This window comes from Giraffa tippelskirchi, chromosome 11, assembly GCF_054371585.1.
Source record: "Giraffa tippelskirchi isolate mGirTip1 chromosome 11, T2T-mGirTip1v1.2.pri, whole genome shotgun sequence".
In the NCBI taxonomy this organism is placed as follows: domain Eukaryota; kingdom Metazoa; phylum Chordata; class Mammalia; order Artiodactyla; family Giraffidae; genus Giraffa; species Giraffa tippelskirchi.
Window position 1 is genome coordinate 99,212,835 of NC_137285.1, and position 17,645 is coordinate 99,230,479.

The window sequence follows — 17,645 nt, forward strand, 5'->3', positions numbered from 1 at the left end:
CTGTAGACTGCCCCATGCTCTGATTCCTCCCAATGTCTGCCCCATGCTGTTTGTTCACAGGCATTAAGGAGACGGTGGCTTAACACTGAGCAGACAGGAGTAAACCATATGTGCACATGGGAACTCTCTCACCCTTCAGTTTGGAAATTTTATTATTTCCTTACAGAAGGAGGGCTTGAATGGACAAATATATGCACATATATTTTTCGTTGGTTTATTTTTCTTCCAGCTAGTTGTTTTTAAAGATCCCAGTGAGTCGTCCATATTCTTCTTGACTAAAGCCCTTCATAATAGGCTTCCTGATAGGATAAGAGTCTGAAACTGTCACCTATATCCTGATCTGAAAAACAGTCTCACAGGGTAACCACATCCCTTTGCTCTCCTTGGGAGTCTGTTTCCGATGTAATTATTAATAGCTTCTTTTTCACTCTTAAACTGGTTCAGCTTGAGCAATAAATTATTTGGTCACACCACCTATCTGACATTTTCAAAGAGGAACTATATGTTGTGAGGCTTCCCAGGTGGCTCAGTGGTAAAAAATCCTCCTGCCAATGCAGGAGAAGCAGGTTCGATCTCTGGGTCAGGAAGATCCCCTGGAGAAGGGAATGGCTACCCACTCTAGTATTCTTGCCTGGAAAATCCCATGGACAGAGGAGCCTGGCAGGCTGCAGTCCATGGGGTTGCAAAGAGTCAGACACGACTGAGTGGCTGAGCATGCATGCATACTATATGCTGCACATGATTGTAAATATATATGTTTGGATTCTAAATATATAAATCTCTTCAACCCTCACCAACTCTCTGTGTTGTTAAATAAAATTACGGTTCCCATTTAACATATGAGAAATCAAGGCACAGGGTTAAATAACTTCCTCAAGATTATACAATCTGACTTAGAACTTGTACTCTTAACCACTGCTGATTACTGCCTCCTGAGGTGCTGAATCTTTCTGGAAAATCTTGATGGTCAGAGATAGTCTGATTTAGACTTGGTGGTGCTGAAGTCTACAGAAACAAAAAGAGATTAAGGCCTCAGAAGAAATGAATAAATCAGAAGGTATCCGCCTACCCCAGCACCCTAAATTAGTTTCCAAAGACTCATTGGAAAAGACTCTGATGCTGGGAAAGATTGAGGGCAAGAGAAGGGGGTGAAAGATGACGAGATGGTTGGATGGCATCACCGACTTGATGGACATGAGTTTGAGCAAACTCCGGGAGGTGGTGAAGGACAGGCGTGCTGCAGTCCATGGGGTCACAAAGAGTCGGACACGACTCAGTGACTCAGCGACTCAGCAAAGTCTGCTGTAAGAAATTTGTGGCTTACGACAATAGAAATTAATTCTTTGACAGTCAGGAAGCCAGATGTCTGAAATCAAAGTGTCAGCAGGGCCATGCCCCCTCTGCTCTAGGGGAGAACTCTTCCTTAACCCTTTAGCATCTGATGGTTCCCGGTATTCTTTGTCAAATGGTAACATCACTGTGATCTCTGCCCTGTCTTCATAAGAAGCCTCTTGTATGCGTCTGTGTCTCAAATCTCCCTCTTCCTTCTCTTAAAAGGATCCTTGTCATTGGATTTAGGGCCCTTTAAATCCAAGATGATCATCTCAAGCTCTTTAACTTAATCACATCTACAAAGACCATTTTTCCACAGGCTCAAATTCACAGGTTCCAGGGATTAGAACACAGATAAATTGGGAGCCGGGAGGCACCATTCAACCCACTATACCTCCTGACATGCATTGTGAGAGAAAGAGGTATAGTTCCTATAATCTGTATAAACCTAATACATTGAGTTGATGTATTTCTTTAAGCCTACCTTAAGTCATTTTATTCTTCCCTGCAGAGTTCCTTAATTGTACCTACTTAAGAAAACTTTCCAAGTTTTCATCAATGACAACATCAAAAGAATCCTTTTATCTTTTCTAGAAACCCCCTAGCACTTAACAGAGGCCAGGATGATGAAAAACAAGCCACACATTTTCTCATCCCACAAACCTTGCTCTTCTCTGCCTGCCTGGGGATCCTCACGAAGCCCAGTGCCATTCTCTGAAGCCCCCTTTAAATCACTTTCTCATCCACCCCTACTCACAATCCCACCAAGGTGCAGTTGACCTTCTGTTGACCTTGATTAACTAGCTATGTGACTTCAGGCTGTTCGTTTCAACTCTCTAGGCCTCTTTTCCTCCTCAGTGTGAGCGGCAAGAAGACAGACAGTTTGACCTTGAAGGTCCCTAAATTCTAACCACAGAGTTGAAGTTGTTCAGCCTGGAAACAACCGTCTCTGCTGCAAAGCCTCCATCTGGTCCCCTCTGTTCAGGGACTAGTATTTCATTTTTCTCAGTACAAGCCAAGTTTGTCCTATTCTCCTGCCTCCAAAGGGCTCTCTCCAAGACTGATCTTATTCATCTTCTCCACCAAAAATCTCTGCTACCTCAAATAGATCTTTATCTCCAGGCAGGACCCCTCCTTCTCCTTACTCTCCCTCCCAGAGTTCTTCCATCTCCTCTGAAGATGCTGGAGAAGAATCCTTTACTCTTTGTTCAGTCCCTGTTTCCTCCCCAGAAACAGACCTTATTATTATTACTTAATAAAGACACACAGAGGACTCGGGCACTCTGGGCAAAGCACCATGAAAGCTTGGTTGCAAATACTAACATTTGGAATTTATCACATTACCAGCCAGAAAGTGAGTATCAGAGAAAGAACTTGCTGTGGGGTTTCTACGTCTCCTTGTGAGAAGTGGCAGATGGTTCCCAACCAACAATAAGTACCTAGTCATGCTGGATAAGAAAAAGTGCCCATTAAACCAAAAAGATGGAGATGGAGAGGAGATCGACAACCATTACTCCTGTAGCTTATGTTTTGCCTTCACAGGCACTGGCTGTGTGCACTCAGATCACATCATGCCATAATGAAATTCATACTAAATCTGATTAAAAAGCAGACAAACTTGTACATGCTCAGTATTTTCTCCACCAGACATGAAGCTCAAACATTAGACTGACTGTTAAGCTCAAAATCAAGCATGGTGTAAGCCTGCTGCCTGCAAGAGACTGGGGCCAAGATGTAGTCAGATTGTTATCCTGTGAAGGGTAAGTCCAGAGGCAAGGCCAGCACCGTGAATTTGGGGGGATCCAGTGCTTCAAATAACTATCATCCTGTGACTACCTTCCCTCCTTCCCTCTTGGGCTGGTTTTGAAATTTCTGCAGTGGCCCATTACCTTAGTCTTCGTCAGAATGTCAACGGTGTTTTCTTTTCCAACCACCCTCAGGGGAACAGCTCTTTCACCCCCACCACAGTGGCAGGACTGAGAGCTACAAAATCAATACTGAATCTCCTCTCAGCCCACCCCTTTCCTGCTCAAAAGCTCAGCCTGCAGGGCAACCCTAGGGAAAGAGACAGGACCACTCTCCCCCTGCAGCTTGCAGCAGAATTCAAAAGATTTCATCAACTGGTAAGAAGCAGAAAAATATCAAGTAGGGGAGAAAAAATTCAAGGAGCTATTCTGTTCTGCCCTGGGGAATCTCTGCAAGTCATTATTCTGAAGCCTAAAAGCAATGCCCTCCCAAGGGGTGCCTTGCTTCCACAAATTCTAAAAGGCCAAATTAAAAGAACACTCCGTTTCAGAGCTTCCAAGAGCCCCTGAAAAGGCTCCAGTGGCACAGTGGATGAGAGATGGTAGGTCAATGGCAGAGGAAGGGAGGTGAAATCTACAAACAGTGCCACCAGGAAGTACAGATGTTAGTCAACATCACCTCTTGGGTTTCTTAAAAGCTGGACCACTCTGGACTGGACAAGTTTGCACTCATTCACTCATTCATTCTTTCTTTCAGATCCTAAGATACGTCAAGGGTTACAGCAGTCCTTGTCATATTAGAACTGTTTTAATGGGGAAATACTGCTGCTTGTGATCATAAAACATCTGCTGTGTCATTTCAGAGACATGCAGGTTGAGGTGTGGAGTGCACACAAGAGGAGGAAGACCTAAGGCCCAAGGCAGGAGGTGGTCATGAAGAAAGTGGGGAAAGTCAGGTCTAAACTGAGAGCTGAAGGAGTAGAAGGAACTGGTGGAGGAAAGAGGAAGAGTGGGTGCCCCCAACAAATTGTCCTGAGGCCTGGGGGTGACAAGATTCTTGCCATAGTCTGTGACATTGAAAGAAACTCAGGTTAGCTTGGGAAGAAAGGAAGGGGGAAGCAGGTTGATGAGAGATGATGAGTCTAGAGAAGGAACCAGAAGCTGGACAGGGATCATAGTGAGAGGATAACAGACAGGAAGGCCAAGGGTCTCCAAACAGAGGAAATAGGCTGAAAATGGCAGATATTTTTTATCTCTCTCTTAAGCAGCAGGAGGAAACAAACTAGTGTTATACTTTTTCCCCTTCTCTATACAAATTTAAAAAGAGGTTTTCTCTTAAAATTCTGTGTTGCCGTAATGACTGCTGGTTCCACTTGAACTTAACTTTTCTCAAACCTTGAGCTAACCCATGCATTTTTCTTATGGAAACGTTTATCTTAAGCTATGTTAATGTACTGTGTATTTACCCTAGACTCTGACTTCAAGTTGGTTCTGCCTAAAGGACAAACCAGTATGTTATACTCATACATTGTTCTCCTAATCTATGTCAATGAAACTATATATTTGTTTAGAAATCTGCCTTTCTTCAAGATTCATGTCAATCATTTTGTGGCCCAGGATGACTAACCTGGTGCCAATGTTATCTCAATGCATGTTGTGTGTGAGGGGCCTGGTGCCATTCTCTGAGTTTTGAGACATTTTCTTTCTCTAATTAGCAGACTGCTAGCAGCTATATAACATCCTGCTAAAGACTAGCATGGGGGCACTCTTTCTGCCCCCTTCAGATATCTATGTCAGAAGCTTTCTCTATCTCTTTTATACTTTAATAAAACTTTATTCCACAAAAGCTCTGAGCGATCAAGCCTCGTCACTGGCCGCAGATTGAATTCTTCTCCTCCTAAGGCGAAGAATTCCGATGTGGTATCATGGTTCAGCAACAACCTTTCAATAGGGGCATGACAGAGTCTGGACCTTTTCCTAAAAGGATCTGGAGAGTCAGAGGTGGGAAGAAGAAGACGGAACTGAGGAACAAATGATCCGATCAGGCCTGCAGTTTAGATCATTTCGCTTAGAAACACCACCTTGACCTTGGACCCTTTGTTATCTCTGACTTACAGCACTGGTATCATGGCAATTGATAAAACATAAAAATTTTTAAAAGAAAAAACCAAAAGTAATAGATTGTAGACAGGAGAGTTCTGTCATATTCTCTGAATGTCATTATAGGAAGCCAGCTGAAGTTGTGCAAGGCCCAAGGCTCCCTAAAATCCACAAGTGAAGGGAATGCCCTCACCTCCTCCAATTCCAGGATGAGGCCCGGCTTCCAAGCCTTCCCTGGAAAGAAGTGGTGACCCTGCACACAGACCAGGCTTCCTCCTGCAGCCGCCCCCAGGCTGAGCCTGTGTCAAACTGAACGCCATCAGCTAAGGTTGAGTTTGGGTTTACAAAAGATGACAAGAACCCCTCTCTCCACACTGCTCCACCACCATCCCCCCATCCCAAGAAGCCAGCCCACCTCTCCTGCCCACAGTCAGCACATGGCCAGAGTAAGGGGGCCGGGGTGCTCTAGGCATCTCTGGGGAGCAAGTGGCATGAGTTGCTGTCAATACCTTTCCTACAGGACTTCTCTCCTGTCCACTCTGCCAACCAGAAAAGGCAAGGCCCTGCCGCTGTGCCCAGGGGGGTTTCTACCCTGAGGCTAAGACATCTCAAGTAGCCAGCTCCAGGTCAGGCCCAACTTAGGGACTTCTGGTCGATATCCAGCACATCTCAGCTTCTGTGGGCTGGGGCTGCAAGAATGTGGAATTAAGGGGTTGGGATCATTGAGCCTGAAGGAGAGATGGAAGAGTTTGGAGGTGCCTACAGTGGTGAGACAAGCAAGACTAAAACTCTACACACAAAGGTAAATGATCCACTTAACTAGAAATGATCCATGCCTCAGGTGCCAGGAAAATCAAGAAGTAACCAGTGACCTTTGATTCCCTCAGAGCAATAGCATTTTCTTGTGCAATTCAGAAATTCTGGAGGATGAAAAGCTGTAAGACGTGCCTCATTTTAGACAAAAACAGATGCTAAATAAGGCTCCTTAGACTCATGTAGAAGTATAGTAACTCATACTCATATAGAGCTTCATCTTTTACCAACTTCTGAATTAAGTTGCTTCCTATATAGACCTATCAGAAAAGAGAATAAAAATACTGCCAATATAAATATTTGGGCTCAAGCTGTATTTCATATTCATATGTGTTAGTTTATAAGCAGCTGCTATAATAGATAAACCTGGATATTTCAATAATTTTATGGAACAAAAGATTTTCTTGTTCAAACACTAGAGAAAAGCAAGAGGAAAATGATATGAGTGTTGTGCTCTAGAGATGCAGGGGTCCAGACCTTCTTCAAAGTGACTTTGAAGGCAATTTGGGGCATCAACACTCAGCCTGCAGATGATGGAGCAGAAAGAAGAGGATTGAGAGAGAAGTTTACTGGACCAAGCCCGGAAGCAGGGCACCTTACTTCTGCCCACAGTTACGTGCCACACGTAATAACCGGGAAAGATGGACCCCCAGGGAAGGGAGCTTCCTAGCACCATCTGCTATCTAGCATCTCTGCTACCACTCAACCTCACCCTCTATCCCATTTGAATTGCCAAAGAGAGAAAAAAGAATAGGAGAGAGAATTAATCTGAGAGCCAAGGAGAAAAACAGCAATGAAGAATCCTGAGAAGGGAAATCAGAGAACAAAAGACAAAAGCCAGGAGTGTAGAGACATTGAGATCAAAGGAAGGAGGTCCAAAAGGGAGGCAAGAACACCTAATTCATTTTCTTGTTTCATCGGATGGTGCTGGGGGTTGAATGAGCTGGGGAAAGTGGAAGCATTTTCACCATGGTAAGCCATGTAAGAGATGCCTGCCCAAAACCTATCTGCAAGCCTAGTTTTGCCTGCAATATTCACAGTCCCCGGAATTGCTAGGTCCCATCTTACTTCCTCCTTTCCTGCACTCCCCACAGATGGAATAGCAAGGAAGGGCCTGGAAAAAAAATGCCCCCACCCACAACCTCAGGTAAACTTTCAATGTCAGGTGTTATTCCTAAACCCCCATGAGGTCATGAAGGCTTGCATCCCCAGGATACCATGTCCCTGCACCCTCCTGGGGAATATCCATCCCTATTTAATACCAGACTGGACTGGGCTGCATTTGTTCTTGAAGAAGAGAAAGAAGAGAGAGAAAAAAATACAAATCTTTGTACAGGAGGGCAGGGTGGGAGGGTAGGAAGAGTGTTTCAAAAGCTTTTCTAAATTTAATTATATGTCATTTTCTAATTGTACTTCGTAATTGTGTAATTTTCCCCAAGTATTTTTCTTTAAGTAATAGAACTCATAATTACACACTAATTGAAATGTGTAATCTCGTCATTAGGATATGTAAATATATAATAGTGTGAAGATAAGGTAATTAAAATTCCAGGGATGACTCTCATAAAAACTGGTGACATGTTCCTGCTTCTGTCCCAGGATTCTCTGCTCCAGGTGGCTTTGAAATTCCACCTGGACAGAGAAGAGAAGCCCCAAGACCCAGGCAACATGTAACGAGAGGGTTCATTTACCAACAAACAGGCTACCTGGCAGTGGGATTGCCTGCCGCACCTCATCCTACCCGAAATACCTCCTTGGGATTTCCCACTTTCACATTCTTCCCCATCTGAAAGGAATTTCAAGGTGCTGGATGGCTGAATCAGGGCTATATTGTAACTCTACCTGCCTCCCCCTCTCAATGTAGGGCTCAGAGTGGATTGGACTGCCCTTGACATCAGACCCAAGACATACACAAAAGGATGAATATATATACATATATACCTTCTGCCTTAGTCAGGGTTCTCCAGAGGAACAGAACCAGTGGGAGACGATAGATAGATGGATTGATAGAGAACTCTCCCTGCCTCCCCTGCTCAGTGCAGGGCTCAGAGTGGATTGGACTGCCCTTGATATCAGACCCAAGACATGCACAAAAGGATGAGTATATATATATATATATATATATACATTCTGCATGCGTCAGAGTTCTCCATAGAAACACAACCAGTGGGAGATAATAAATAGATTGATAGATAGATAATAGATGATAAAAAAAAAGATAATAGATGATAGATAGATGTTGTTTTTATTCATTTGCTAAATCATGTCTGACTCTGCGACCTCATGGACTGTAGCATGTTAGATAGATATTGAGAGAGATTGAGATTTATTGAGCCATATTGAAGTTGGCTCACTCAATTATGGAGGCCGAGAAGTCCCATGATCTGCCATCTGCAAGCAGGAGAACTAGGGAAGTTAGTGGAGCAATTCAGGCCACATCTGAAGGCCTGAGAATTGGGGACATTGATACTGTAAGTCCTGCTCTGAGTCTGAAAGCCTGAGGACCAGGAGCAGTGATGTCCGAGGGCAGGAGAAGACAGATGGCTGAGTTCAAACAGAGAGTGAATCTGCGCTTTCACTGTCTTTTTGTTCCATTCAGGCCCTCAGTGGATTGGGTGACACTTACCTGCGTAGATGAGTGCAATCTTCTTTAGTCAATCTAAATTCAAAATCCAATCTCTTGGCATTCTCACGGACAGACTCAGAAAAAACGTTCTACCAGCAATCTGGGTATGTGTGTGCTTAGTCACTCAGTTGTGCCCGAATCTTTGCAACCCCATTCTTTCCAGGGAAGAATTCTGGAGTGGGTTGCCATTTCCTCCTCCAGGGGATCTTTGCAATCTAGGAATCGAATCTGCATCTCTTGCATCTCCTGCCCTGGCAGGTGGATTCTTTGTCACTGCACCATCTGGCTCTCCGGGCTCCCTGGCCCAATCAAGTTCATACATAAAATGAATCATCACCCCTCTGCTTGCCCCTAACCCCCTGGCCCCTGTGATACCCAGGACCAACCTCAGATTAAAATCTGAGGTTCTCTTCATGACTGGAAGCTGCTATTCTAGGGAGACCCACTGATGAGGACCACTCTCTGAGGTTTCAGTCACCTGGACGACCCCAAGGTGGAGGCTGAGAACCGGGTTCGGCCACATCTACCAGCTTCCTGCCCCTGGGCTAACACCAAGAGACACGGACCATGAACAGATCTGTCCACCCTGAGATGACACGCATGGCCTCCCCTAGAGGTGACAGGTGTCCTCATGGGGAAGCACAGACGAGGAGGGATATTTACCCAGATGTGGGCAATAGGACAGATGTGAGGGAAGGTTTCCTGGAAGAAATGACATATGAATTCAAGCCTGAAGGGTAAAATATGAGGTGAGGGGACAAAGTGTGCCATAGATGGGAGGTGAGAGTGTGACCAGTTCAGCAGGGTGTAGAGACCATGAGCAGAGGGTCAAGAGAGACAAGGTTGGAGGGTAGGCAGGGGCCAGGCTGAAGAGCCCTGTAAACTTCATCAAAGTTTCTCCTGAATCAAAGAATCTCCTGAAAAAGATGTTTTTGACTAATTTGGCAACAAGGCTGAAAAGATGGAAAGATGGACACACTGATGGATTGATGGAGTGGTGATGGGTGGGTAGGTCTTGGGTATCACAGCCAGGTCTCCAGCAAAACTGCAACATGGGCTCCACCAGAGTGGTGAGGCTTTGTTCTACTTCTGATTCCCAAGTCCCAGAAAAGCAGGGCTGGCAAAGCAGAGACTGAATCCAAGACCCAGTGCTCTCCCCACTGTGTATACCAATCCCAGGGACACAGAGAGGCTCTCCTTGTCCACCCAACACTTCTCACCTGGTCTAGTCACTTCACACAGATACAACCCCCCCCCAAAAGTCCCACGTCACACAACGGCACTAAAAGCCCTTGACCTCCAAAACCCCCAAGAGAAAGGACCTCTCCAAGCTGACATCCTCAAACAGAGAGTTTCTCAACATTGGATAGCACAGATGACTTTGCTCTCAGCATCATAATAAATGATGAGTATTCCATACAAGCTGCTTTGAAATTCAGTTTGCGGCCCTCAGAAATCTCAGAGGCACACGGGGCTGCAGCCTGGATGTGACGAGGCAGACATTTCCCTGGGAAGTGGGTCACAAACTGGCCTCCAGGTCACGGGCCCTTGAAACTTACCTCCGGAGCAGGAGTGTTGAAGTGTGGCTTGAGTAACAGGAGGATGGAGGGCGGCTTCCTGCAGGGAGCCCAGAGGAACCCCACGGTGACAGCTTTGGCGCGGGAGGAAAGGGGAGGGGTGGTTCATGTCAGAAATTGGAAGGGAGGTGAGCGGAGTCCCTATCTCAGTGTATTTCAAGCATTTTCTTTGTATACCAGTCAGACGAGCATTGAATTGTGACTTGACTCAATGTCCCCAGATGCTGGCAATCTGACTATGTCTGATCACTTAACCTGAAGAACATGTATTACAAGTCCTTTTTCCTTTCTTCTGAGATGCCTTTTTATTCACGTGAAGCATTCAGCCCACATGCACACAAAAATCCCCATGCAGGTATTGGCAGCCTTGTTCCATCATGATGGGCTGGGCGTGGGTGGGTGGCATGGGGACAGAGGGACCCTCAGCCCCAGTCCCTATGCCACTCTGGAGGGGATCAAGCCTGGGATTTCAAATACAGTTACTGAGGCCACAAATGTCAGCGCTTGGCCAGATGGCTGAAACTGTGTCCCATTTGTTCAGAAAAGTAACAGTTGCCTGGGCTTATACATTCTCTTCTGTAAGTTTCTTTAATTGGCTGCCTCAGAGACACACAATGGGGCTTACAGTGGTAACAATACAGCAATGCATTAAGTTCAAATTACATTTTGAAAGCCATTATCTCCCTCAGAAGTCTCTCCTACTAGGTCTGGAAGTTGGGGCTGGACAGCTCCCAGCTGAGTCAATGCCCGAGTCTCTGGGAAGAAATCAGCAATGGGGCAGGACCAGAGCTAGTCCCTGGCAACCTGGAAAGGGTAACTGAGATCCTTGGGCACAGCTTGGGGCCTGAGACCCACTTGTCCTGCAGCGGTCCCTCTGCCTTGGACTCCATCTCAGCATGCCTATGTCAGAGGTCACAGGCACAGCAGATAGAGCCTGGACTCCTGAGTCACCCAGATATGAACTCCAGTCCTGGCTTTGCAACCATGAGTTGAGAGACCTAGAGAAATTTACTTTACCTCTCGGAACTTTAGTTTATTTAAGCAAAATGGAAATAGACACAAATTCATAGGATTTTGTCCTGAGGGTGAAATCCAATCATATTACTAAGTAGCTGTTAGGTACTAGGTATGAAATAATGGTCCTTCCTGGCCTCATCCTGACATAAGATATAATAAACTCTACCCTCAGGCTCTTTCTTCCCCCCAGTAATTATCTCTACTTGACTGGTTTGTCTTCTTCCTCCTCACCCTAATAAGAAAATGGCAAAATTGGGCAATTACTAACAAGGAATCCGTAAATGGTGAGTGATAAGTCGGGAGGGGTTGGATAGGCAGAGGTGTGGTCAGAGGATGATACCCTGGTGCTTCATAAATGGAATCACTCATCATCTAGCTGACAATGAGATGCAAAAGTTGAGTGAGGGTGTGAGTGAGATTATTGAATCCAAGAGATCAAAGATTCCAGAAGCCACGCACTAACCACTACTCCATACTGCCCCTTAAAGTTTAGAGAAAACCACAGAGAGAAGTCGCGTATATATACCAACTAGGTTTAGCCGCAAGATTATGAGGTTATGATTATCTAGGGACCATATAAGGCCATATGGAGGAGAAGATGGGCATTAGAGAATACATGAGCAATGTTTGGCAATGCAGAGATTAGAGGAAACGGGTTCGAGAAAAGGATATGATGACTCAATCTTTGCAGAGTTCTTCTAACTTGGTACTGGTTCTCCCACAAATGAAAATGGAGTCAGAAATGTGGATTGTAATCCCATCTATTCTGCTTAAAAGCTGGTGACAGGGACACATCACAACCCTTTTGAGTCTCAACTTTCTCACCTGTAAAATATGGATAAGAATCTTGTTTTCAGTTGCAAGATTTAGTGAGAAAATGACCTGTACACAGTATAGATCAATGATTCCCAGGCCCACTAGAATATTAGTCACCTGAGGTGAATGTTAAAAATACAGATTTCTGGAGGGACACAGCTGGACCAGCAGGACAGAGCAGAGATGTTTTCTGACCTCTCTCTCTCCCACACTTGGATCTATTGCCAGGGACCCATTGACCAAGCCTAACAGAAGCTGGCCAGCAGGGGAGCTGGGTGATACAGCTTATGGGAATCCTTCTCCTGGTACATACAAATTAGGGAAGAAACAGAATAATTAGCATTCTCCCCTCTCAAAACTCCCAGTGGCTCCCCACTGCCTACTAAATAAAGCCTAATCTCCCCAAATGGCCATTCAAGTCCCTCTACAATCAACACCATATTTCCAGACTCTTCTTCACTCACGGCTCACACGCTGAAGCCTGAAATGGTACCACTTGTTCTCCAGCCCATTGCATCTTCTCATGCCATTCCACTTCTCCCCAGTCCCATCTCTGGCTTAGGAGATTCTCAGTTCAGTTCAGTTCAGTCACTCAGTTGTGTCCGACTCTTTGCGACCCCATGAATTGCAGCACGCCAGGCCTCTCTGTCTATCACCAACTCCCGGAGTCTACCCAAACCCATGTCCATCAAGTCGGTGATGCCATCCAAACATCTTATCCTCTGTCGTCCCCTTCTCCTCCTGCCCCCAATCCTACCCAGCATTAGGGTCTTTTCCAATGAGTCAACTCTTCCCATGAGGTGGCCAAAGTATTGGAGTTTCAGCTTCAACATCAGTCCTTCCAATGAACAACCAGGACTGATCTCTTTTAGGATGGATTGATTGGATCTCCTTGCAGTCCAAGGGACTCTCAAGAGTCTTCTCCAACACCACAGTTCAAAAGCATCAATTCTGCGGTGCTCAGCTTTCTTCACCATCCAACTCTCACATCCATACATGACCACTGGAAAAACCATAGCCTTGACTAGATGGACTTTTGTTGGCAAAGTAATGTCTCTGCTTTCAAATATGCTATCTAGGTTGGCCATAACCTTTCTTCCAAGGAGTAAGCGTCTTTTAATTTCATGGCTGCAATCACCATCAGCAGTGATTTTGGAGCCCCAAAAAATAAAGTCTGACACTGTTTCCACTGTTTGCCCATCTATTTCCCATGAAGAGATGGGACCAGATGCCATGATCTTAGTTTTCTGAACGTTGAGCTTTAAGCCAACTTTTTCACTCTCCTCTTTCACTTTCATCAAGAGGCTCTTTAGTTCTTTTTCACTTTCTGCCATAAGGGTGGTGTCATCCCATATCTGAGGTTATTGATATTTCTCCCGGCAATCTTGATTCCAGCTTGTGTTTCTTCCAGCCCAGCGTTTCTCATGATGTATTCTGCATATAAGTTAAATAAGCAGGGTGACAATATACAGCCTTGACGTACTCCTTTTCCTATTTGGAACCAGTCTGTTGTTCCATGTCCAGTTCTAACTGTTGCTTCCTGACCTGCATACACTTTTCTCAAGAGATAGGTCAGATGGTCTGGTATTCTCATCTTTTCAAGAATTTTCCACAGTTTATTGTGATCCACACAGTCAAAGGCTTTGGCATAGTCAATAAAGCAGAAATAGATGTTTTTCTGGAACTCTCTTGCTTTTTCGATGATCCAGTGGATATTGGCAATTTGATCTCTGGTTCCTCTGCCTTTTCTAAAACCAGCTTGAACGTCTGGAAGTTCACGGTTCACGTATTGCTGAAGCCTGGCTTGGAGAATTTTGAGCATTACTTTACTAGCATGTGAGATGAGTGCAATTGTGCGGTAGTTTGAGTATTCTTTGGCATTGCCTTTCTTTGGGATTGGAACGAAAACCGACCTTTTCCAGTCCTGTGGCCACTGCTGAGTTTTCCAGATTTGCTGGCATATCGAGTGTAGCACCTTCACAGCATCACCTTTGAGGATTTGAAATAGCTCAACTGGAATTCCATCACCTCCACTAGCTTTGTTCGTAGTGATGCTTTCTAAGGCCCACTTGACTTCACATTCCAGGATGTCTGGCTCTAGGTGAGTGATCACACCATCGTGATTATATGGGTTGTGAAGATCTTTTTTGTACAGTTCTTCTGTGTATTCTTGCCACCTCTTCTTAATATCTTCTGCTTCTGTTAGGTCCATACCATTTCTGTCCTTTATCAAGCGTATCTTTGCGTGAAATGTTCCTTTGGTATCTCTAATTTTCTTGAAGAGATCTCTAGTCTTTCCCAATCTGTCCTGAACAGTAGGAGATTCTACTTAGCCTCAATTCATGGTCTGCCTTAAACTCTGTCTCCTCCATACTCTCATCTCCGATTATCTCCACCCGGGGGAACGTCTTCCTTCCCTCTCCTCCCCTAACAACTTAATTTGGACCACCTGTCTGATTGATTACATACCATCTCACACGTCATCCGTTCCCACCAATCATGTGCTGAAGTTGTGTCTGTGTACCACTTCTCCTATTATATTGAAGGTTCCACAGTAGAAACTGTGTCTTCATGTGTTTGCCTTCTCCAGTTCCCAACACTGTCCTGTTCGGGATGTCTCTTCCTTTCCTGAGCTCATGGACTCCTTTGAGATACACGTCAGGGAATTCCCTGGAAGTCCAGTGGTTAGGACTCTGCACGCTCATTGCCGAGGTCCCAGGTTCAATCCCTATAGGGGAACTAAGATTTCAGAAGGCACCTGGCTGGGCCAAAATATCCAGATCAGATGCCGATGCCTCTGTTTCCTCCAGGCAGAACCAATTCATCTTCTCTTTCTCCTCCATAAGATATTCAATATATATCTTACCCTACATGTATATCCCACACAGGGAGCCAGGCTCATGGTTAGGAGCACATATTCTCCAATCCATCTGCATGGATTCAAACTCTGAAACTCCATCACTCAAAAGTTGTGTAATCTTGAGAAATTTATTTAAATTCTCTATGCCCTTTTCTTCATGGTGCCTAGCATAGCAAATAAGATAGTATATGTAAATCATTTAGCACAGTGCAGGGCAGATATATTAAATGCTGAAAAAATTGTCAGCTATTAATATTATTACTTGACTCTAAGCTCCCTGAAGGCAGGACCAGTGTCTTGATCTTTGTTTCCCTAGTGTCTGCACAATGTCCAGTATAAAGTATATGTTCATTGTATGAACGAATGGGCATTCAATAAATATTGGTTGGGTGGTTGGCTGGTTTGTTGGTTGATGGGTGGGTAGATAGATGGCTGGTCAAACAGTAGATCTAGTGTTGCCAACTGGTTACATAAATAAGTGAATCAGTAGGTATTCAATATGTGTTGGCTGGTTAGTTCTTTGCTTAAAACAAATGAGTGAATGAGGAATGAATAATAGTATTGAATAAAAAGGGTTGCCTATTTGCATGGTTGAATGAGCAAATAGATTTTCCACAAATAGCAGATGTTCCATAAATGCTGCCTGGGTAAGTGAATGAACAAACATCCTGAAATATAACAATAGCTTAGAGCCAAACCCAGAGAGGACACAGCTGGAGCAGTGGTGGGGGAGCTGGATGATGAAGCTGGCCACACAGTAACTATCACAGAGACTCTGCTTGTCCCTGCCGTTTCTAGAGGCTTCCCTTTCACAGCTGCTTCTGCAGACTGCCTGGGCTGCAACATGTGCATTACCATGGGTGATATGGGAAGCTGGGGCTGGGTAGGGGACTGGAGATGGGCAAGCCTCCCCTCCTCCTCCCCACTCAGCCGAGGAGCAGCCTGCCCAGGCCCCCACCTAGAGCTGGCTTTCCTGTCCCACCCCCGAAAAGGAGGGACCTCCACCTCCGAGCATATTAGGAACAAATTCTGTATTTCCTCCATCCCAAGGGCACAGATGTTAGCTCATCGGATCCTCAGCCCTATTCCTTGGCTTTCCCCCCAAAAAAAGCCCCAGCAACTCACATCTCCCAGTTTATGAATTATTTTACAACACGTCTGCAGATGTGTGAACTAGAAATCTTAACACATGTTGGAGGATTTTGCCATTTATATTAAATATGCCATTCATTTGGTAGGTAATTAAATGTGCAATAATGGGCTCTAATTTCCATCTTAAATGACTTCCTAGGAGCAGCAGAAAGAGAGATGCAGGGTGTAATTTTCTACAAGAGGCTTTTTTCCCCCTAAAGGTTTTTAGCACCTAGAAGAAGGGGGGAATTAAGTAAAATAAAGTTGATTTTGACACTGCTCCACATGACCGTCGTCGGCAATTACCCCCCACTTAGGGAATGAGACCAGAGCCTGCCATGTAACACCAAAGCCCTGGGGCAGCCTGGGACAGTGGTCCTGGCAGTCAGAGCTTGAGGAGGAGAAGAGCTGGTGGACAGCAACAGGAGCTGGGGTGGGGCGAGAAGGCATCTCTGCAGACCCCACGGACACTACGTTTGGGCAGAATCCACAAATCTGAGAAGGATAAGCCTTCCTCCTCTTCTCTGTACTTCCCACACCATCCATGTCCATATGTGAGGACACACGTGCATACACACACACACACACACACACTCACAGAAGCATGAAGTTCGCCTCCAACCCTAGAAGTGCCCATCTGAGCCAACTGCAGGGGGGCAGCCAGGAAGCTTCAGATCCACCAATTGCTGTGAAAATATGGTTGAATTACTTAGCCTCTCTGAGCCTCAGTTTCCTCATCTGTGAGACGGGAATCATCAAACCCAACCCAGAAGATCATCGTAAGCGTCAAAGGTGAGACCATGTGGAAAAGCACTGGCACAGCCTGGGCTCCCGGGAGCAAGCTCTCAATGGATGTATTCCCTCTCGCCTTTCTCTCCCTCGGTTGGCATTGAGGGCCAGCTTGTAATTCCAGGGCCCAGGAAGCCTACTCACCCTCTGGGAGTTGCCCCGATTCTCCCCACTCTACAGCATCATCCCTCGGGGCAGCCAGCCCTCTCCTTCCCTCCCCTGCCTTGTCCCATCTCCGGGGAGCCTCTGCATTCCAGTGGGAGAGAGACCTTCAGCCTTTCCTGAGGCAGGGCTGACACCGCAGGGAGGCTGAGGGGCCCAAGGGACCAGGCTTCTGATAGGAGCACAAAGGAAGCACAAGGGCTGAGCGAGGGTAGAGAACACCCCGGCCGGGACCCACGGTTCATGGTGAGGTCAGACTTCTTGGCTAGCCCTCAGGGGCATTCCCTGCTCCCTGAACCTTCAGGGACTGACACCACAAATGTGGAGGCCTAGTGGAAGGGCTGTCACCGGCCGGTGACTCCCAGCCTCTGGGTGTCTCTCAGCTCGGCAGTCTCTGAATGTGGACGAGGGTGCTGAGGGCAATAAATCAGGCTGTCTCCCAGCTTCTCTGGCCGGTCTCCATCCTGGGCGTCTGCAAGAGAGATAAAGGAAGAACCCTGAGAGCACATCCCAGGATATCTCGGGATCTCAGGCCAGGAAGTGGACTACATTACATAACAGCTCAGCTGAAAGTAGCCCTGGGTAGAGGTAGGAGAGAGGACAGTGTGAAAAGGAGTCATCTGAGGGACTCAAAGCACAGGCTGCCCTCAAATAAAAACATAAATACAGGTGAATAT

General features: G+C 45.7%; 1 protein-coding gene across 1 annotated transcript in view; it reads right to left on the reverse strand.

Moving 5' to 3' along the window:
• Window positions 1-14,995: 14,995 nt before the first annotated feature.
• TMPRSS5 (transmembrane serine protease 5) overlaps window positions 14,996-17,645 on the reverse strand; it is a 41,138-nt gene continuing 38,488 nt past the window's right edge. Inside the window, exon 13 of the mRNA XM_081544731.1 lies at window positions 14,996-17,440. Coding sequence (XP_081400857.1) covers window positions 17,396-17,440 — 45 coding nt within the window. The 3' untranslated portion in view covers window positions 14,996-17,395. The remainder of the gene's footprint in view (window positions 17,441-17,645) is intronic.